This window comes from Oncorhynchus mykiss, chromosome 3, assembly GCF_057628025.1.
Source record: "Oncorhynchus mykiss isolate SJ-2025 chromosome 3, ASM5762802v1, whole genome shotgun sequence".
Lineage (NCBI taxonomy): Eukaryota > Metazoa > Chordata > Actinopteri > Salmoniformes > Salmonidae > Oncorhynchus > Oncorhynchus mykiss.
The window spans coordinates 73080683-73102722 of NC_143024.1; the positions used below are offsets into that span (position 1 = coordinate 73080683).

Genomic DNA, 22040 nt, shown 5'->3' on the forward strand with positions numbered 1-22040 from the left:
GAGTGGACCCTGCCATGTCACAGAGCTTTTTCATGCGCGCGACCGAGAGTGCCTTTCTTGTTTACCTTTTATATTGACGACTTTATTGTCCGGTTGAAATATTATCGATTATTTAAGCTAAAAACAACCTGAGGATTGATTATGAACATCGTTTGAAATGTTTCTACGAACTTTACGGATACAATTTAGATTTTGTCTGCCTGTTGTGACTGCGTTTGAGCCTATGGATTACTGAACAAAACGTGAACAAAACTGAGGTTTTTGGATATAAAGAGACTATCAAACAAAAGGAACATTCATTGAATAATTTAATGTCTTCTGAGTGCAACCATATGAAGATCAAAGGTAAGTGATTAATTTTCTCTCTATTTCTGACTTGTGTAACTCTTCTACTTGGCTGGTAACTGTTTGTAATGATTTGTCTGCTGAGCTATGTCCTCAAATAATCATAAGGTATGCTTTTGCCGTAAAGCATTTTTTAAAATCTGACAGCGTGGTTGGATTCACAAGAAGTTCATATTTAAACATATGTAAAATCTTTGTATCTTTTCTGAATTTTTATAATGAGTATTTCTGTATTTCAATTTGGCGCTCTGCAATCTCACTGGATGTTGGCATACCCTAGAGAGGTTCAAATAAATTAATGTTAGCAGACAATATTAACTAAATATGTAGGTTTAAAAACATATACTTCTGTGAATAATTGATTTTAAGAAAGGCATTGATGTTTATGGTTAGTTACATTTGTGAAACGATTGGGCTTTTTTCACCAGCACCGCATTGATTATATGCAATGTAGGACAAGCTAGTTCGAGTAACATCATCAACCATGTGTAGTTAACAAGTGATTATGTGAAGATTGATTGCTTTTTATAAGATAAATTTAACGTTAGCTAGCAACTTACCTTGGTTCCTTGCAGCCACAAGGTCCTTTTGACACTGCACTCGCGTAACAGCATGCCACACAGTTTCCTCGTAGCGCCAATGGCCATAATCGGCATCCAAAAAGGCTGATTACCGATTGTTATGAACACTTGAAATTGGCCAATTAAAATCGCTCAACCTCTAGTTGGGACAATGCAAATAGTCCAGGTAGCCATTTGATTAGCTATTCATGAGTCTTATGAACAGTCAATGACTAGAGAGGCTGGAATCCTTGGCAATTTTTTGGGCCTTCCTGACACCGCCTGATATAGAGGTCCTGGATGGCAGGAAGCTTGGCCCCAGTGATATATTGGGCCGTACACACTACCCTCTGTAGTGCCTTGCGGTCGGAGGCCGAGCAGTTGCCATTTTAAGTATCTGAAGACCCATGTCAAATCTTGTCTCCTGAGGGGGAATAGGCATTGTTGTGCCCTCTTCACGACTGTCTTAATGTGTTTGGACCATTATAGTTTGTCTCATTGTTGTCGGTGATCAGGCCTACCACTGCTGAGTTGTCGGCAAAAATGACAGTGGAGTCGTGCTTGGCCATGCAATCATGGGTGACCAGGGAGTACAGGAGGTGACTGAGCATGCACCAGAGGGGCCCCTGTGTTGAGGATCAGCGTCGCATGTGTTGTTACCTACCCTTACCACTTGGGGGTGGCCCGTCAGGAAGTCCAGGATCCAGTTGCAGAGGGAGGTGTTTAGTCCCAGAGTTCTTAGCTTTGTGATGAGCTTTGAGGGCACTATGGTGCTGACCGCTGAGCTGTAGTCAATGAATAGCATTCTTATGTAGGTGTTCCTTTTGTCCAGGTGGGAAAGGGCAGTGTGGAGTGCAATAGAGATTGCATCACCTGTGGATCTGTTGGAGCGGTATGCAAATTGGAGTGGTTTAGGTTTTCTGGGATAATGGTGTTGATGTGAGTTTTGACCAGCTTTTCAGAGCATTTCACACCTACAGACGTGAGTGCTTCAGGTCAGTAGTCATTTAGGCAGGTTCCTTGGCATTCTTGGGCACAGGGACTATGGTGGTCTGCTTGAAACATGTTGATATTACAGACTCGTCAGGGACAGGTTGAAAATGTCAGTGAAGACACTTGCCAGTTGGTCAGCGCATGGTCAGAGTACATGTCCTGGTAATCCGTCTGGCCCTGCGGCCTTGTGAATGTTGACATGTTCAAAGGTCTTACTCTCATCAGCTCGTCCTTTAATGATGCTTTGCCTGTGTGATGGTTCGTTGGAGGGCATAGCAGGATTTAGCAGGAAGCGTCCGGGTTAGTCCCGCTCCTTGAAAGTGGCAGCTCTACCCTTTAGCTCAGTGCGGATGTTGCCTGTAATCCATCGCTTCTGGTTGGGGTACGTATGTGTGGTCACTGTGGGGACGACGTCATCGATTAACTTATTGATGAAGCCATTTGCAACCAAAAGATGGAAAGAGGAACATTCTTACTCTTTGTGCAAGAACACAAATAGCACAAGTCCCTACTGGACTGCTGTGGGGGGAAATGCAACAGCTCTAACCCTACTTTTGCCCAGAGCCCCATGAGCCCTGGTCATAATTAGTGCACTGAATAGGGTGGCATTTGGAATACAAACCCCTGGATGTTACAGAGGAACTCGTTTTAAGGGACTATCAGCAGCAGACAGCACATTCTGTGCTCTGACAATTTTCAAATGCCCTTGGGTTGAGGGCAGCTTGTGCTGCTCTGCCCTCTCTATCATCCCTCACTCTCCTCTAACTCAGAGCAGAGGAAGGATTTGCAACAGATTAACAGAAGGGATGATTGAAAGCATTATCTGGACAATAAGAGAGGCTAAAACTAGGCTATAACTGTCTGTCAGTGATGAGGTTGAGAAACCATGGAGACCTGGAGTGTTTCATCAGATAAACAGATGGGAGATAGCAGGACACAAGGTTCAACAAGACCAGTGCAAAACAAATATATGGGTTCTTCTCAACAGAAACTGATCGTTGATAGCCTAGTTGTTCACTTTTTCCACCAGTCAAGGGTTTATTTTTTAAGTGATAAGATTTCATCACACATTTTAAAACAAAAGGAAGCTTTTTAGATGTTTATCTTGGCCTATTACATAGATTACATTTACAATTTATCTTCAGGTGACAAAACCTTTGTTTATCTGAGGAAAAAGTCATTTCCACTCACTGCTGCTCCTCTGCTGTGCCACATCGTTTTCCCCCTCTCCTTCCTCTGACGGGCTCCTGCGGGGCTGACCCATGCCACTAGACCTGGAATGCTGGAGGACATACAGAGGACACAGCTGGTTTAGACTACATGGATATCTGAACTGAAGTTTGATGTTATGTGTTATGAAAGCAAAGGGCCTGGAAACAAATGGTAATGCAAGCTCCTCACAGAACAAACCCCTCCTTGAGCAGAGACATTAAAATGCATAACAGCAGGCAAATTAATATCATTACTGAGATCATGTTGTAGGCCACTGGGCCAATGTGCTCTGGCTGCCACTGCTGGAAGGAAACGGAAATCAGAGGCTGTAGTGTAGAGGTTATATAAACACAGGTTATAATAAACCTGAAGGAAGCTAAATTAAGCCTGCAGCTGTTAGATATGAGGTCATATGTGTTTGTTGATTAGATGGAGGCACAAAAACAACAAGTAGCCTATATGCACCAGCAACACCTGTGTCTGCAACCACAACAGTACAAGACATCTCAAAGGAAGTGGTAATTTTCCCTTCAAACATTACATAAAGGTTGCCACTTGCCAACCATGCTGCCTCTAGCTCAGCTAGCTCAACCAAATGCAATGTGCTCTATCAGCAGGACTGGCAGGCCTACGCCTGTCTAAGCTCATCCCTCGTGTGTTGCCGAGGCGGGTGTCACTGGGCTGAACCAGTCCCTGATGGAGATGGATAGTGAGCTGGGTAGGAAAGAAAAAGGCAACTAATAGCAACAACCCACGGCTACGCTTTGCTGCTAGATGCTTTCCACTGCATAAATGAAATGCGTTATGAAATTAGACTTTGTCTTTAACATTCAATGACAAACTGCCATGCTGATGGGAATCTAACAATGGACATTTGTACATAGGTGAGACACCCGTCTGCAGATAACTAACGTGAGACACTGCCATGTTCTGTTGATCAATGTGTACACAAACATAGCTGGCTAACAAAACCCTAGTAGCTGGCGACACACTGACAATCAACACTGACCACGTTGAACAATAGGTTTGGACTGAAATGTACACCGTTGTTCCATGTTTCTGTTATCATGTTTTTGTTTTATGTGGCGTAGCTAGCTAGCTAACATCGATATGAAACTAGTTAGCTGCTGCTAGCGATTTTATTTTTACCCAACAATAAAACATTAAAAATTTTACTGACCAACTGACTATCTAGCAATCTAACTAACTACCCAGTAACTAACTAGTTACGTCGAGGCGAAACAGCAACTAACCCCTTGCTACATGGCTAGTGTTTAGCTACAAATGCGCTCTCCTCCATGTGTGCCACTTCTTGCATTTGAGAAGCGCGATAGATAACTTTGCTAGCCTGGCTAAAACACAACTTGGAATAACTAATACTTCCGTATTCATGTATGGCCTTTTATCTTTCGTGTATTTATACGAGTGTAAACTTCTTACCTCTTCTTTAGAAGTAGAGCTCAACTCCACTGCTAAATCGTTGTTGTCGTTCGTCTTCGTAGCCATTTCCCCCCTGTCCTTTTCCACAAGTTTTGCTATGGATAGCAGTAAGGGCCAAAAAGAACGCACGTAAATGCGAAATCAATGAAGCCTACTGTTCTAATGTAATTTGCAAGCGAACAAATCAAACAGCAAAGTCAATTAACTATGTTGCCGTACATCTCATATTACGATGTAACAAGTGCCCTGTATGATGATCTCAGATATGAGGATTAGTGATACGCTGATTTACTCAACCCTGTAGAGTGGTTTAGGGTCGGTCATCAAAAGGATACTTTAGCTACTTTACCTGACTCAGATGAACTCGTGGATATCATCTGTTTGTCTCCATGTCCAGCACAAAGGAAGGTAACTTTGCGAGCTGATAGAGTACCACAGTATGAGTCATAATACCCATACAACCTAGCAGTCAAACAGGGAAATGGTTCCAATCGTTTTTCCACCATACATTTTTCCCATAGGGGATTTTAGAAACACTTAAGATAAGGGCCGTGTTTCATGTAGGCATACCCTGGTGTGTCGTTATGATAACCGTGTAAATCTCTCTAGGAGAACGAGATTTTTATCAATATATTCATCTGTATTTAACACCCAAAAATTAAATTCTAATTAGCTGCTAATGTGGCTATCATAAAGAACTACAAATGCCATGATGCTCTGGGCGAGACTGACGAATCGAGGCAAAGGTAAGAATCTCTGGATTAGCTCTACTTTTAGCTAAATGTAACAATAAATTGGCATCATTTCTTGCAATTGACAATTATGAAAACTGTCTTATGCAAGTGTTAAATTGTCACAATAACTTTTAACAAGTGTCAACTTGAGATCATGGCAGTAGCTTGCAGGGATTTCTAGTTTTGCACAATGTCTCCTTTGATGCTAATTATCATTTTTGAATCAGAGAGTAAATAGAGCCAAATATATTAATAAACGTCACCTTGTCTGAGAGAGATTTACATGGTTCTAAAAACGTCACACCATGGTAAGCCTAAACGAAACACATCCCTTATTTTAGGTGTTTATAAAATCCTGTATGGAAAAAAATGTATGATGGGAACCATTTCCCTGTTTGACAGCTAGAGTTTAATTCAATGAGAGAAAAGCTGGGTGAGAAAGGAGTTGGGTTCAGTTGAATCAGTGAAGGTAACCTGTAGTGGACTGATATTTGTTTGTGTCTCTTCTGATCAGAGGGAGGGGGTGCTCCTTCTCATGCAACTTGGGTCAAGATTTGTTTCTTACTTTGCTCTTAGGAACAGGGCACCATTGAAAGGAATGATTTCTGGGGTAGCATTAAGTGTGGCGATGGAGCAATTGAAGTTGAAGATTCCTGGTGTTTGTAACGCCCATCGCTTGGTGCGTCGCAGACCCGGTGGAGAGCGTGGTAAAACAGAGGATTCACTGCCAGTCCTTTTTTAATTTTGAGTCCGTCTTTACCTGACAAAGTTTGTGCCGAATCCACTGCGTTGTTTCAGGTGTAACGTTTATGGCCATGTCGCAGCAGTGTGTAGGAAGGAGATTCCAAGATGTGGGAAGTGTGCAGAAGGGCATGGGACAGAGGACTGTGTAGTTTTGGTGGATCAAGTTGTGTGCATTAACTGTAGGGGTGCCCATGTTACTGATGATCAGAAGTGTCCAGTGCGAGGGGCAGGCTGAAGTGGCTAGAGTCAGAGTAGTGCAGAAGGTGTCATATGCTGAGGCAGTGAAGAAAGTAGAGAGGGATGGGGAACCTGACAGGATTCCAGTGAGTCATATTTGTGCCATGACAGAGGGACAGGAAAACAAGTGTTTATGATTCAGTAAGGTTGGCTTCTTAATGTCCTTACTGTAGCAATGGTCACGGAAAATATATGTTGTGTTGACAGCTGCAGAGATGTATTTGGGTATACGAGATTTGACTTATGAAAAGTTACAGGGTGTGTTGAGGGGTGGTGTCCCATCCTCCCAGGCCGTTGGCATGGTCCATATGGTCAAAGTAGTGGAATGGGGTAGTGGGTTTTTAATGAGTGTAGGTGGTGGTGTCTAGGGCTATATTCATTTTCTTAGAGGAACGGGACTAATGAAGAGAATTTAATGTATGTAGGCCATGACTGGCCTCACACTTCAGTACAGTAGGTGGCGGTGTGCACACCAAAAAGTTGGATGCGATCCTCCAACCAAATCCCGAAGAAGAAGGGAACTGCCTACTGTTCAGATGGTTTAAATGGAAACTGAAATCTGACTGTAGCACAGGAGGTTGGTGGCACCTTAATTGGGGAGGACGGGCTCTTGGTAACAGCTGGAGCAGAACATTTTTAGTCAGAAGAAGGAACAGAAGTGGAGAAATATTATTTTTCTTTTAGCATCTTGAAAAAATGTGAACCTGTAGAGGGGCTATCTTTATCAGCATCATAAAAGCTGATAGTATTTCAACCCCATAAAATATGCATCCAAGCCGAACTGAAATCTTATCTGAAACATATATGGGACGTGTTCACAGTTTTCTATTTCCTGAAAACCCTCAAACTGATGTATTCCCCTTTTTCTTTTAGTTAATGCATTTTCCTTCCGGACTCTAAATGTCTTTGCTCTGTGAAAGAAGCAGAATGAAGCGTTCATTCTATCGATTTATGACATTCTAGTGATCAAGGGTTTATTTAGTCTTCTAGGGCAACATATAATGACAGAAGAGAAGCTGCATATATCTAATTACAGACAAGTTAACTAACAAATAGCCTACCAAAAGGTCAGAAATTATAGTCAGAAACATCTAAGTCAGGCAAAAAATATTACACCCCTGTTAAAAAATGGTTCTGCCTACTCTGACAGTAGCCTACAACGCATTTTCTAAATTGGCGGGTTGGGTCCGATTCGGGCCTCCAGATTTTCACTTCATCACATATAGTTGGGCGGTTGAGGATGGGTTATTAGCAATTGCAGGCAGGTACGGGTGAACAAACAGCTAACACAAGCACCACTAATGAGGATGCCTGAAGATACTAGCTAGATATTAACTTAGAAAAAAAGGACGCTAGATTGTATATTACTGGATCTTAGTTGGAGTCATTATGATTGTGAGGGTAGGAACTAGTGATGGGAATGTCAGGTGTTCTGAAGCATTCACCAAATTGTGTTGAAAAACAATTTATTACTCAGAGCTTTTAACACAATGCACATTAGTGACATCTGCTGGTCAGCAATAAATAGCAGCTTCTGGTGTTCACTCGTATAAAAGTTTATTCCACATTGTTTATTAAAACTCTGTGGCACAGTGGTTAGTCGAAGGCTTTGAAACACAATAGTCACATCCCTTTTTTGCCTTCAACTCAGCTAGCACAGTGGATCTGGGCCGATCCCGGCTGAGAGTCGAGGCACTCCGCTGAGAGTCAGATTCGGCTGACGTCATGTGGCCTAAGTTTGGGCCGCCTTCGCCATTATTACTTATGGCTAGGATGTGGGGATTGAGCTCGTGCTGATTCCGGTGTGAGTTATCTGTCCCAAATGTTTTTCTTGAGGCTCGGGCAGATTCCGGGTATAGTTATCTGACCCAAATGTATTACTTGGGGCTCAGGCAGATTCCGGGTATAGTCATCTGACCCAAATGTATTACTTGGGGCTCAGGCAGATTGGGGCTACTCTCTGGCAGATTACATGGGCTGCTTTATTTAAGTAATATTTAATTCTTTATTTTTCAATATTTTCTCATTGTTTCTGTAATCAAAAAATACAATTAACATTTAAATGAAATTCTTTAAGAGTCCTGTGTAGTATTTTAGCATTTTTATACTTTGAGAAAGGCAATTGATAAGCATAAAAAAAATTGTCAGATGGAGACTCCCAAGTAGCTCAGCAGTCTAAGACACTGCATCACAGTGCAAACTGTGTTGCTACAGGGATGTCCTTGTCATATCGCGCTGTAGGGACTCCTGTGGCTGGCCAGGCGCATGCACGCTGACAGGTGTATGGTGTTTCCACCAACACAAAATATTTTTTGTGGATGGGTAAAATTTGTATGTATAAAATGTATAATAGTAATGTTTAAAATTACTAAATCGGGTAATTTTGTATACATTTATTTAAATTTTCATCAGCCCGCTTCTGGAGGGATTCTGGTAAGATGCCAGAAGAGTCGGCTGAATTCCGGTAGGCGGAAACGGACGGATGTTCTTGGGCCTATTCTGGGATGTCATTCATTTTGATTCCGGGCCGAGTCCGACACCCGATTCCGGGCTGATTCAATCAGTTCTGACCCCCGGAAGAGGGCCGTTTCTGGGCCGATTCCTCAATGCTAGCTGGGAAGTAAAATAATTTGATCCAAAAATATGAATTCATGGAATTAGCCTACTTATGCATAGGACAAAAGCGTTATTATTATATAATAGATAAGGTAATTAACTGCAGTCCTTCCACGGGGTGCAGATATTCATACTTTTGAGAAAAATTATTCACTGTATCACAATTCCAGTGGGTCAGAAGATTACATACACTAAGTTGACTGTGCCTATATTCAGCTTAAAAAATTCTAGAAAATGATGTCATGGTTTTAGAAGCTTCTGATAGGCTAATTGACATCATTTGAGTCAATTAGAGGTGTACCTGTGGATGTATTTCAAGGCCTACCTTCAAACTCAATGCCTCTTTGCTTGACATCATGGGAAAATCAAAAGAAATCAGCCAAGACCTCAGAAAACAAATTGGAGACCTCCACAAGTCTGGTTCATCCAATTTCCAGATGCCTGAAGGTACCACGTTCATCTGTACAAGCAATAGTACTTAAGTATAAACACCATGGGACCACGCAGCCATCATACCGCTCAGGAAGGAGATGCATTCTGTCTCCTAGAGATGAACGTACTTTGGTGCAAAAAGTGCAAATCAATCCCAGGACAACAGCAAAGGACCTTGTGAAGATATTGGAGGAAACAGGTACCAAAGTATTTATATCCACAGTTAAACGAGTCCTATATCGACATAACCTGAAAGGCCGCTCAGCAAGGAAGAAGCCAATGCTCCAAACCCACCATAAAAAAGCCAGACTACGGTATGCAACTGCACATGGGGACAAATATCATACTTTTTGGAGAAATGTCCTCTGGTCTGGTGAAACAAAAATATAACTTTTTGGCCATAATGACCATCGTTATGTTTGGAGGAAAAAGTATGAGGCTTGCAAGCCGAAGACCACCATCCCAACCGTGAAGCACGGGGTGGCAGCATCATGTTGTGGGGGTGCTTTGCAGCAGGAGGGACTGGTGCATTTCACAAAATAGAGGGCATCATGAGGGAGGAAATTATGTGTATATATTGAAGCAATATCTCAAGATATCAGTCAGAAAGTTAAAGCTTGGTCGCAAATGGGTCTTCCAAATGGACAATGACCCCAAGCATACTTCCAAAGTTGTGGCAAAATGGCTTAAGGACAACAAAGTCAAGGTATTGGAGTGGCCATCACAAAGCCCTGACCTCAATCCTATAGAACATTAATGGGCAGAACTGAAAAAGTGTGTGTGAGAAAGGAGGCCTACAAACCTGACTCAGTTACACCAGATCTGTCAGGAGGAATGGGCCAACATTCACCCAACTTATTGTGGGAAGCTTGTGGAAGGCTACCCAAAACGTTTGACCCAAGTTAAACAATTTTAAAGGCATTGCTACCAAATACTAATTGAGTGTATGTACATTTCTGACCCACTGGGAATGTGATGAAAGAAAGAAAAGCTGAAATAAATGATTCTTTCTATTATTCTGACATTTCATATTCTTAAAATAAAGTGGCGATCCTAACTGACCTAATACAGGGAATTCTTACTATAATTAAATGTCAGGAATTGTGAAAAACCGAGTTTAAATGTATTTTGCTAAGGTGTATGTAAACTTCTGACTTCAACCGGTGGTTGTACTCAATAAAAGTTTTTATTAAAAGTGTAAATAGGGCAGGTGTAAACCACAAAACTTTACTGACTTTTAACATCACTTTGTTGCTGCAGTCTGGGCGTTGATGTAGAAGAGGCTCTCTCTAGACAGGTGCTCTCCTTTGGGGTGTTGTTGCAGACTCTCATTAGCTCTCTCGTTCACATCATGAAGGACTGTGAGGTGCTTTCTGTTGTAGACCTTGCATGATACTACACTTGGCTGACTGATGGCCTCGGCCCCAACAGCAGCATATGTGGTTGCTCTTTTTCCAGCTGATTGTCTGTTCTTTTGTGAGCTGCTTGAAGTTAGCACAATCATTAAGAAAGTGCTTGGTGTTTTCACAGTAGGGACAGACTTTTCCTGTGTCTTGGCGGCGGCAGGATCGGGGGTTGTTTCTGGAGCAGGAGAGGCAGAGTCTGGCGATTTCATCAGTGTAGAGGAGAATGGTGGTTATTCTGAGAGGGGGTTTGTGTTTTCTGTGCTGATCCTTCCCACAGTTACTGGTGAACACAGACCCATCTTCGTGGATAAGGATTTCGTATTCCAATGAGTCAGCGAAGTCGAGTAGTTTTCTGGTTTTAGCTGGTGGACAAACCTCTTGAAGTTGGACCTTAGGTCATGTGGGAGCTTTCCTGACAGCCGGGAAACGTTGGACCCGCTCCATGTCACCTTTCCTTCCCAGCTGCTCCAACATGGACACCAGGGAACAGATTGAGTGCCAACATACGGAAAGCCTTACCATCTCCACTGCGAAATCCAGGGCTATCCATAAGTTCAGCGATGCAGGGCCAGCTGATGTGGTTGTCCATACTGCTCAGTGAGAGAGTATATGGTGTCTGAATATGGGTACCTGGAGTTACTGTATGAATCTGCAATCAACAGGGCCTCTTCCAGTCTCATGTGATTGGTGAGGATCTGGAACTTGAACCTTTCGGTCGTATCTGCTGACAGATGTTCTCTGGGGCTATTTTCATACGTGCAAACTCTGGCCAGGATGGACAAAGTCTGGTATGGTAGGAAGTATGTTTTTTTTTCTGGTTTGGGTGCACCATGGAGAACTGTGATGACGGGAAGCAGAACGGTGGCAGTCAGGTGAGTAGTATCCTCTATTTGATCTGTCATAGTAGTCCTGACATCACCAGGGGGGTTTCAGGGTTCCCGCAGAGAAGGGTGCCAATGTCTGTCTTCGGTGTGATGGTGCCGTCTGCTTGGGGCTACAGAGTGGTCAGGTGACACAGCTGCTGCTGATCTGGAGGGGGCCTGTACCATCTCTGAGTGTCTTATGTGCTCTCTGAGCGCCGCAGCCACAATGTTGGGGTCTGATGAACACACATCCTCATCTTTGTCTGGAGGTTGGCTCCTTGTGTGAGGCGCAGAGACTGGTCTGTCTCTGATGTCCATCTTCTGACTTTGGTTTGCTTAATGTTGTGTTGAGATGTGGTTGGCCATGGTGTCTGTAGCTGAGTAGAATCTGGAGCCTTGAAGTGTTTCATAGTCATCCTTGGTGGCCTCATGTCAGTTCTATTATTGTTTCTGATTGTTCTCTTGCCTTGCGCAGGAGGGCTGCATTCTTCATTTTTATGTTTTGGTACGTAAACCTGTACTCGTGCAGGTGGCTAACCTCGCTGCAAGGTACTTGATTTCTTGCTCCATCTCTCTGAAGGTGACAAACCACTCACGGGGACTGCTGCTGGGTGAGGTGGAGAGTGCCTGATCATATAAGTCTTCTTGTTCTCTTTGGTTGGATGTAGCAGGGGGGTGAGAAGTGCCTAACATAACCTGGACCTCTCAGGTCAGAATCTATCACATTATCCGGGAGGCAAGTCTCACGCCGGGGCTGCGTGATAGTTGGGTCAGGCTGGTGCATCCTCTTGATTGTGGTGGTTCCTATATCCGGCTCTTCTGAAGGACCATGTAAAATAGGGCAGGTGTAAACCTGTGTTCTGATAGCTAAGCAAGGTTGCTGTGTTGGATATTGAATCTGGCCCACCAACAAAATTATTGGCCCCCCAAAGCCCCAAAATGTATTTTGAATTTTATAAACATTTTATAAAAATAATAATTTTTAAAAATTCAGACCCGAGATATCAAAAAGTCCCAAATGCAATGTCCCAAGAAGGAAGTTACTCTTCCTAAATAATGCACAACTACATTTTTTACTTCATTCATGAGGAGAGCAAATGCAGGAGACAGTTAACTAATAAAGCAGGCAGCATACCATTGTGTGGTGTTGAAATGTAAAGCTGCCAAATATTATTTGGCCCCCCAAATTAATTATGTATTTTATATCAATAATAAAAAATCTCAGACCCGAGATGTAAAAAGTTCCAAATGCAATGTCCCAAGAAGGAAGTTATGCTACCTAAATAAATGTAATAGTTAAAATGTGTACTTCATTCATGAGGAGAGAGAATGCAGGAGACAGTTAACTAATTGGCTCCCGATTGGCACAGCTGTCTAAGGCACTGCATCTGTGCTAGAGGTGTCACTACAGACCATGGTTCAATTCCAGGCTGTATCACAACCTGCCGTGATTGAGAGTCCCATAGGGCGACGCACAATTGGCCCAGCGTCATCCGGATTATGGTTTGGCCGTCATTGTAAATAAGAATTTGTTTTTAACTGACTTGCCTAGTTAAATAAGTGACTTGACAGTTAACTAATAAAGCAGGCAGCGGACTATTTTGTGGTGCTGAAATGTAAAGCGGCAACCGCGTCTGTACTGGTTCCTGTCGTGAGTCTTAATTGTATTCATAGAGAAAATACTTATTTTCCACCATAATTTGCAAATAAATTCATTAAAAATCCTACAGTGGGATTTTTCTGGATTTTTTCCCTCATTTTGTCTGTCATAGTTGAAGTGTACCTATGATGAAAATTACAGGCCTCTCTCATCTTTTTAAGTGGGAGAACTTGCATAATTGGTGGCTGACTAAATACTTTTTTGCCCCACTGTATAGGGAGCCATTTGGGATGTATTCGAGGTCTACTGAGGTCCCTGTGGCCAGACAGACAGCTCAAGTCCTGCTGTGACCTCAGTGAAACGCAGACACTATGGTCTAATTAAATTAACCAGCCAGCCTGGCAGTGCAGCTAGGACATGTCACTGTGCTTCCCTCCTCTAGCCTTAAGCACTCTGTAATGTGAGTGAATGCCACCAGGCAAAGGCTTATCATCACACAGACGGGGTTAGAGTTTGTTTGGGTCACTGGCTTCACCAAAACAAACATAGCTAGGAATACTAATATTAAGGATCCTGGATTTCTCATCAAATAAATACATTTGTTTCATGGCTTTGTCTTGAAAATGTGAATAGACACGCATCACAACCTCAGTATCCTCTCATCCATCCAGGCACTCAAAGACAAATGCTCCCTCCCTAAGGGCACTCCAGGATTCAGCTATCAACCAATGCTCTGGGGGTTATAAAAGTAAGGGCCATTCTCTATTCCAGCCTAGTTTATTCTATTATTTTGCTGTTGTTTATATACAATAGGTTAAACTAACATCTAGTACACTGTATTTAGTACAGGGACTACAGGAAACGGAGTTCACCCCCATCCACATCAATGGTGCTGTTTTGGGGAAGTTCGAGAGCTTCACGTTCCTCAGTGTTTACACCACTACGGAATTAACATGGTCCATACACCCACACAGTTGTGAAGGAACGACAGCACCTCATCTCCCTCAGCAGACTGAAAAGATTTGGCATGGGCCCTCAGATCCTCAAAATATTCTACAGATCCACCATTGAGGGCATCTTTACTGGCTGCATTACCGCTTGGTACGGCAACTGCAAGGCACCCGACCGCAAGACGCTATACAGAGGGTTGTGAGTACGGCCAAGTACATCACTGTGGCCGAGCTCCCTGCCATCCAGGAACTCTATAACAGGCGCTATCAGAAGAAGGTCATCACAAATTGTCAAAGACTCCAGCCACCCAAGGCATAGACCAGGGGTATTCAACTCTTACCCTACGAGGTCTGGAGCCTTCTGGTTTTCTGTTCAACTTGATAATTAATTTCACCCACCTGGTGTCCCAGGTATAAATCAGTCGTTGATTAGATGGGAACAATGAACAAATGCTGTGGAATTGACTTTGAGGTCCAGAGATGAGTTTGAGTGTCATAGACTGTTCTCTGCAATCGCACGGCAAGTCTGGAACCAACAGGACCCTGAACAGCTTCTATCCCCAAGCCATAAGACGCTAAACAAGACTGCTAAATAGCTAATAAAATGGCTACCCAGACTACCTGCATTGACCCCTATACTGACTATGCACACACACTAGACTCTACCCACACACTCACACATACTTAACACTGACACCCTAACACACACATATATGCACACCATACATACATACATACATACATACATACATACATACATACATACATACATACTGACAACACACACACACACACCGTACACTGCTGTTCCTGCCTATCATCTATCCTGTTGCCTAGTCACATTATCCCTACCTACTGTGCATATGTACATAGCTACCTCAATTACTTCGTACTCCTGCACATTGACTAGGTACTGGTACTCCCTGTATATAGCCTTGTTATTACCTCGTACCCCTGCACATTGACTAGGTACTGGTACTCCCTGTATATAGCCGTGTTATTACCTCGTACCCCTGCACGTTGACTAGGTACTGGTACTCCCTGTATATAGCCTTGTTATTACCTCGTACCCCTGCACATTGACTAGGTACTGGTACTCCCTGTATATAGCCGTGTTATTACCTCGTACCCCTGCACATTGACTAGGTACTGGTACTCCCTGTATATAGCCTTGTTATTACCTCGTACCCCTGCACATTGACTAGGTACTGGTACTCCCTGTATATAGCCTTGTTATTACCTCGTACCCCTGCACATTGACTAGGTACTGGTACTCCCTGTATATAGCCGTGTTATTACCTCGTACCCCTGCACGTTGACTAGGTACTGGTACTCCCTGTATATAGCCTTGTTATTACCTCGTACCCCTGCACATTGACTAGGTACTGGTACTCCCTGTATATAGCCGTGTTATTACCTCGTACCCCTGCACGTTGACTAGGTACTGGTACTCCCTGTATATAGCCTTGTTATTTTGACTTTATATTGTTATTCACTGTGTATTTATTCCTCATGTCACTATTTCTATTTTTCTATTACATGTTCTATCTTTAACTCTGCATTGTTGAAAATGATCCATAAGTAAGCATTTCACTGTTAGTCTACACCTGTTGTTTACTAAGCATGTGACAAATATAACTTGATTTGATATAAAACATTTGTTTTACACTCGGCAACTCTGGAGCAGTGAATGGCCTCCATAATATAGCTCTTTTTTGGGAGGGAATGCTGTGTCTCTGTTCGCTCATGGACGTCTTTGGCATTTTCTCTGGCTGGAGTGAAAGAGCAGTGCCTCCAAGGCTGCCTTTCTCTCCTCCGTGGCACTTTGCTCCTTAAACAGATCATTGTGAAGGGACCTGTGTTACATTGGTGTTATTGTTATTCTCTCCCTTGACTTTTTCCACAAGGCAGTTAGTGTCAATAGTGTTAATGTCAAGGGATATGAAACATATATTGCAGTTCAGGGCGAACTAAGCTGTCCTCCACTTTCAGTGGCTGAGCATTCCACAGATAATACATAGAGGGAGCAGTGATGACATGTTTTATTGTCAATATTAAGCCATGAAAAGCAATTATTAGAACACAATAAATGTGCCATGATGATCAAGAAACATTTTAAACCATAAGCATCTCTTGATGATTCATTATAAGCAAGACAAGATTTTTATAGTTTAACCCAAAAGAGGAGATGCCTAGAGAATAGATCCTTCTCTATTTATATAATATTTATGTCTCAACACAAAGATTGGTAGGATGGATGTGAAGGGAATGTTTTTTCCAGTCGCAAAATGTAATGCATAGTAATAGACTTCACTATTACTTGGCCAATCTATCATTTTTGTTTTGTAATTGAGCTGCAAACATGACATGAGCCATTAAAGACACAACACTGTCATCTACTGGTCATAGTGAAATACACTGACATTATATCTGTGCCATAAATCAAGACTAATCGACCTCCTGTCTTTTGAAAAGTAATATTTGTCTGGTTCTACATTACAAGTGGTGAGATCATATTTAGCATTTTATCTTATTCAGACAACGCACAACGTGTGCTTTAAGGCTGAATCTGATGGCTTCATTACAATGTATTTAATAATCCACTGTCAATATTTACCATTGCACAGTGGAGAAAAGGAAAAATAGATGTTCTGTGTATTAAAGAGACCACCAGACAATGGATTGCATACTCGTATCAACCATAAAAGAGACTCATCTATAGTCTACTGCTACTGTCTATCAAGCAAATACAGTGTCTCTTTATCTTTACTTTATTAATATAAAGGAAATATAATTTGCTGAAGCGAATATTAGTAGCTAACAACCGGTAGGCTTGAGTGAGCTAGGCAGTGCACATGAGGGTGAATACCAAAATAAACCTCTGGCTCACGATCGTATGTGGATCAGGTTACCCCCACACATACACACGGACACACAGGGTCACACACGGTCACACACTGACACACACACAGACACTTGTGAGTAGCAGCAGGACAACTCCTCATTGGTCTCTGGTTGAGGAGTCAGAAGCTGAAAGGTCATGGAAGTAATGAATAGCACCGTTCCAGCCAATTGATTTACTGTAGCTGAGTTTGGATGGGGGCATCAGAAAACCTATCTAGAAATCATACGTTTATGCACTGTGTGGGTCTCTGTCTCTGACTCTGCCTCTCTATCGGTCCATCCTTTCTCTCTTTGTCTCTCTCTCTCTCTCTCATCTTAACATTCATAGAGCAAGAAGGCACTGTGCTCTGGTCTCATGGTTATTTCATACAATTACTGTGCTTAAAGTTTTGCCTCATTCCATCCTTCTTCCTCAATTAAGACATCAGTAAAAAATCCCTGTTTTAGGGCAGTTAGGATCACCACTTTATTTTAAGAATGTGAAATGTCAGAATAATAGTAGAGAGATTGATTTATTTCAGCTTTTATTTCTTTCATCACCTTCCCAGTGGGTCAGAAGTTTACATACACTCAATTAGTATTGGGTAGCATTGCCTTTAAATTGTTTAACTTGGGTCAAACATTTCAGGTATCCTTCCACAAGCTTCCCACAATAAGTTGGGTGAATTTTGGGCCATTCCTCCTGACAGAGCTGGTGTAACTGAGTCAGGTTTGTAGGCCTCCTTGCTCAGACACAGTTTTTCAGTTCTGCCCACAAATTTTCTATGGGATTGAGGTCAGGGCTTTGTGATGGCCACTCCCAATACCTTGACTTTTGTCACGGTTTTCTGTATGGGAAGGAGAGTCAGACCAAAATGCGGCGTGGCTATTGCGATCCATGTTTAATGAAACTGAAGCAACACGAATCTAATACAAAAACTACAAAACAATAACCGTAACGAAAACCGAAACAGCCTAATACTGGTGCACATACACACAGAAGGACAATCACCCACAAAACCCAACACCAAACAGGCTAATACTGGTGCACATACACACAGAACAAGGTCATAAGGACACTAAGGACAATCACCCACAAAACCCAACACCAAACAGCCTAATACTGGTGCACATACACACGACAGAAAAAGGACACTAAGGACAATCACCCACAAAACCCAACACCAAACAGGATACCTAAATATGGTTCCCAATTAGAGACAATGACGAACACCTGCCTCTGATTGAGAACCATATCAGGCCAAACATAGAACTAGACAAACTAGACATGTAACATAGAATGCCCACCCAGCTCACACCCTGACCAACCAAAACATAGAAACATACAAAGCAAACTATGGTCAGGGTGTGACAACTTTGTTGTCCTTAAGCCATTTTGCCACAACTTTGGAAGTATGCTTGGGGTCATTGTCCATTTGGAAGACCCATTTGAGACCAAGCTTTAAATTCCTGTCTTGAGATATTGCTTCAATATATTCACATAATTTCCTCCCTCATGATGCCATCTATTTTGTGACGTGCACCAGTCCCTCCTGCAGCAAAGCACCACCACAACATGATGCTGCCACCCCTGTGCTTCACGGTTGGGATGGCGTTCTTCGGCTTGCAAGCCTCACACTTTTTCCTCCAAATATAACAATGGTCATTATGGCCAAACAGTTCTATTTTTGTTTCATCAGACCAGAAGACATTTCTCCAAAAAGTATGATCTTTGTCCCCATGTGCAGTTGCAAACCGTAGTCTGGCTTTTTTATGGCGGGTTTGGATCAGTGGCTTCTTCCTTGTTGAGCGGCCTTTCAGGTTATGTTGATATAGGACTCGTTTTACTGTGGAAATAGATACTTTTGTACCTGTTTCCTCCAGCATCTTCACAAGGTCCTTTGCTGTTGTTCTGGGATTGATTTGCACTTTTTGCACCAAAGTACGTTCATTTCTAGGAGACAGAATGTATCTCCTTCCTGAGCGGTATGATGGCTGCGTGGTCCCATGGTGTTTATACTTAAGTACTATTGTTTGTACAGATGAACGTGGTACCTTCCGGCATCTGGAAATTGTTCCCAAGGATGAACCAGACTTGTGGAGGTCTACAGTTGTTTTCTGAGGTCTTGGCTGATTTCTTTTGATTTTCCCAAGATGTCAAGCAAAGAGGCACTGAGTTTGAAGGTAAGCCTTGAAGTACATCAACAGTTACACCTCCAATTGACTAAAATTATGTCAATTAGAACACCAGAAGCTTCTAAAGCCATGACATCATTTTCTGGAATTTTCCAAGCTGTTTAAAGGCAATGTCAACTTAGTGTATGTAAACTTCTGACACACTGGAACTGTGATACAGTGAATTATAAGTGAAATAATCTGTCTGTAAACAATTGTTGGAAAAACTACTTGTGTCATGCACAAAGTAGATATCCTCACCGACTTGCCAAAACTGTAGTTTGTTAACAAGAAACTTGTGGAGTGGTTGAAAAATTAGTTTTTTTAATGACTCCAACCTAAGTGTATGAAAACTTCCGACTTCAACTGTATATAGTGCACTACTTTTGACTAGGGCGCAGGTCAAAAGTAGTGCACTATATAGGGAATAGGGTGTCATTTGGGATAGACAACCATGTGTGTTTGTGTGGTTTCGTTTTACTATCCTTGTGGTTACAGAAGTGGTTACCAGAAGTCCTCACAAGGATAGTAAAACAAGGGAAATTCGGACAAGCGGGGATATTTCACAAGTCCCCACTGGAAAAATGATATTTTATGCTTGGGGGCTAGGGTTAGGGTTATAATTAGGGGTTATGAGTTAGGGTTAGGGTTAGGGTTAGGGGTTAGGGAAAATAGTATTTTGAATAGGAATACGTTTTTTGGTCCCCACAAGAATAGTAAAACAAAGTGTGTGTGTGTGTGTGTGTGTGTGTGTGTGTGCGTGCGTGTGCACATGCAAGCATGCGTCTGTGTAAATTATTGTGTATGTGTCATTAGACTACAAGTCCACTGGAGGTGAGCCCTGCGAAGCAAAATAAATGGTGTAATACAGAATATGAAGGTTGGTTTTATCAGACTATTCCTCAGGGCTTGGAGATCTAATGGAGGGAGAGGTGTTGCTGCTCACTGTATGAAAGGGAAGCATTTCATTTCAATTTGAACTGAACGCACGAAGAGAAGGCGCTGACTGTGACCTCTGTGAAAAATTGTGTGTGTGTGTGTGTGTGTGTGTGTGTGTGTGTGTATTATGTCCAGAGAAGGCCAATTAAGAGAGGCATATTCAGAGCTAGTCATACTGGAGCTGTTTAGTGATTTGCATCTGATAAAGCTTTGTTTGAGATCTGACAATTTCCCAAATTTGGCAACCTTTTTGAATAAATTGAATTGCGTGTGAATATACCACAGGGAGTGAGGTGTACCTGAACGGCATACCAATACACTGTTAACAGTCTACCTATACTCTCTGAGTTATTATCCACGGAATTAATTGTCCCTTGGTAAATATGTGATAGAGAATGTTTTGAAATGACTGGTTTGAACTATGACAAGTTGATCAAAATGAGTCTAGCCTATATTTTCAACATAAGGGGCCGACTACAAAGTGTAAATAGGATCATTCTGGTCATAACCCAGTGTAATGTTTTTGTGGACTTTACGGTAGTATTTACTGTATTATACTATAGTATTGACAGTTAACTATAATATAAAACTAGAGTAAAAGAAAACTGTAGTATATACTATTAATGTCATGTTTTTGCGGATTGTAGTATATTTGAGTATTTACTGCAATATTTTTGCGGACTGTAATATACTGTATTATTTACTGTAGTGTTTTTGTGGATATTACTGCAGTAAATACTAAAATACTGCAGTATTTACTATAGGGTTTTTGTTTTATTATCTTTGACATAGGCTTCCTCCTTGAGTAAACCTACTGGAGAAATACTAATAGAGCAAATGTTCTATAACCTGTAGGTAGGTAGGACTGGGGTCTGAATGGATAGTTTAGAGCTTCTGCTCTTTTCTATAACCTGTATCTTCTTCGAGTTTTTATTGGCTGATTCGCAACCAACTGAAAGGTGCATACACCGCCACGTACTGTACTGGAGTGTGAGGCCAGTCACAGCCTACCTATACAACTATATTCTCTTACTTAACAAACCCTGAATTTCTAACAAAATAAAGAATTCCCTACAAACCTCATCCCTTCCACCCAAAATACCACTCAAATCCCAAAACTATAACCTGCAGGGAACACAATATATGGTCTATACTTGTACTGTAGGTTTCTCACTTATGGGTGGCACAGATTGGGATATGGGGAGAGGAATGGGCAGGGTATATGCAAATTAAATACTGTATTAATTACTATAGTTAAAAAAGCGTAGTGTTTTTGCGGACATTACTGTCAACCACACTGCACACTGCCCTAACCCATCTGGACAAGAGGAATACCTATGTGAGAATGCTGTTCATCGACTACAGCTTAGCATTTAACGCCATAGTACCCTCCAAACTCGTCATCAAGCTCGAGACCCCGGGTCTCGACCCCGCCCTGTGCAACTGGGTACTGGACTTCCTGACGGGTCGCCCCCAGGTGGTGAGGGTAGGTAACAACATCTCCACCCCGCTGATCCTCAACACTGGGGCCCCACAAGGGTGCGTTCTGAGCCCAACTCCATTCTCCGATAACCTTCCGCGCACTGCTCCATCGAATCCCAGACGGGCTCCGGCACTCTCCTGTACTCCCTGTTCACCCACGATTGCGTGGCCACGCACGCCTCCAACTCAATCATCAAGTTTGCGGACGACACAACAGTGGTAGGCTTGATTACCAACAACGACGAGACGGCCTACAGGGAGGAGGTGAGGGCCCTCGGAGTGTGGTGTCAGGAAAATAACCTCACACTCAACGTCAACAAAACTAAGGAGATGATTGTGGACTTCAGGATACAGCAGAGGGAACACCCCCCTATCCACATCGATGGAACAGTAGTGGAGAGGGTAGTAAGTTTTAAGTTCCTCGGCGTA

At 42.4% G+C, this 22040-nt stretch overlaps 1 protein-coding gene and 1 non-coding gene across 3 annotated transcripts in view; both read right to left on the reverse strand.

Annotated features, from left to right (window-relative positions):
• cwc22 (CWC22 spliceosome associated protein) overlaps positions 1 to 5018 on the reverse strand; it is a 51712-nt gene extending 46694 nt beyond the window's left edge. Inside the window, exons 1-3 of one of the 2 annotated variants that reach the window (XM_021597545.3) lie at positions 4900 to 5018; positions 4551 to 4645; positions 3090 to 3180 (exon numbers count right to left, since the gene is read on the reverse strand). In XM_021597545.3, the coding sequence (XP_021453220.2) occupies positions 3090 to 3180; positions 4551 to 4645; positions 4900 to 4927 (214 nt within the window). In that variant the 5' untranslated portion in view covers positions 4928 to 5018. Of the gene's footprint in view, positions 1 to 905; positions 2298 to 3089; positions 3181 to 4550; positions 4646 to 4899 lie in introns of those variants that run through there. The other variant, XM_090230083.1, reaches the window with a different exon arrangement.
• Positions 5019 to 20917: 15899 nt separating this feature from the next.
• Positions 20918 to 20974, reverse strand: LOC118964366 (U7 small nuclear RNA). The gene has a single exon (XR_005051416.1). It is a non-coding gene; the product is annotated as a U7 small nuclear RNA (small nuclear RNA).
• Between the last annotated feature and the right edge of the window lie 1066 nt (positions 20975 to 22040).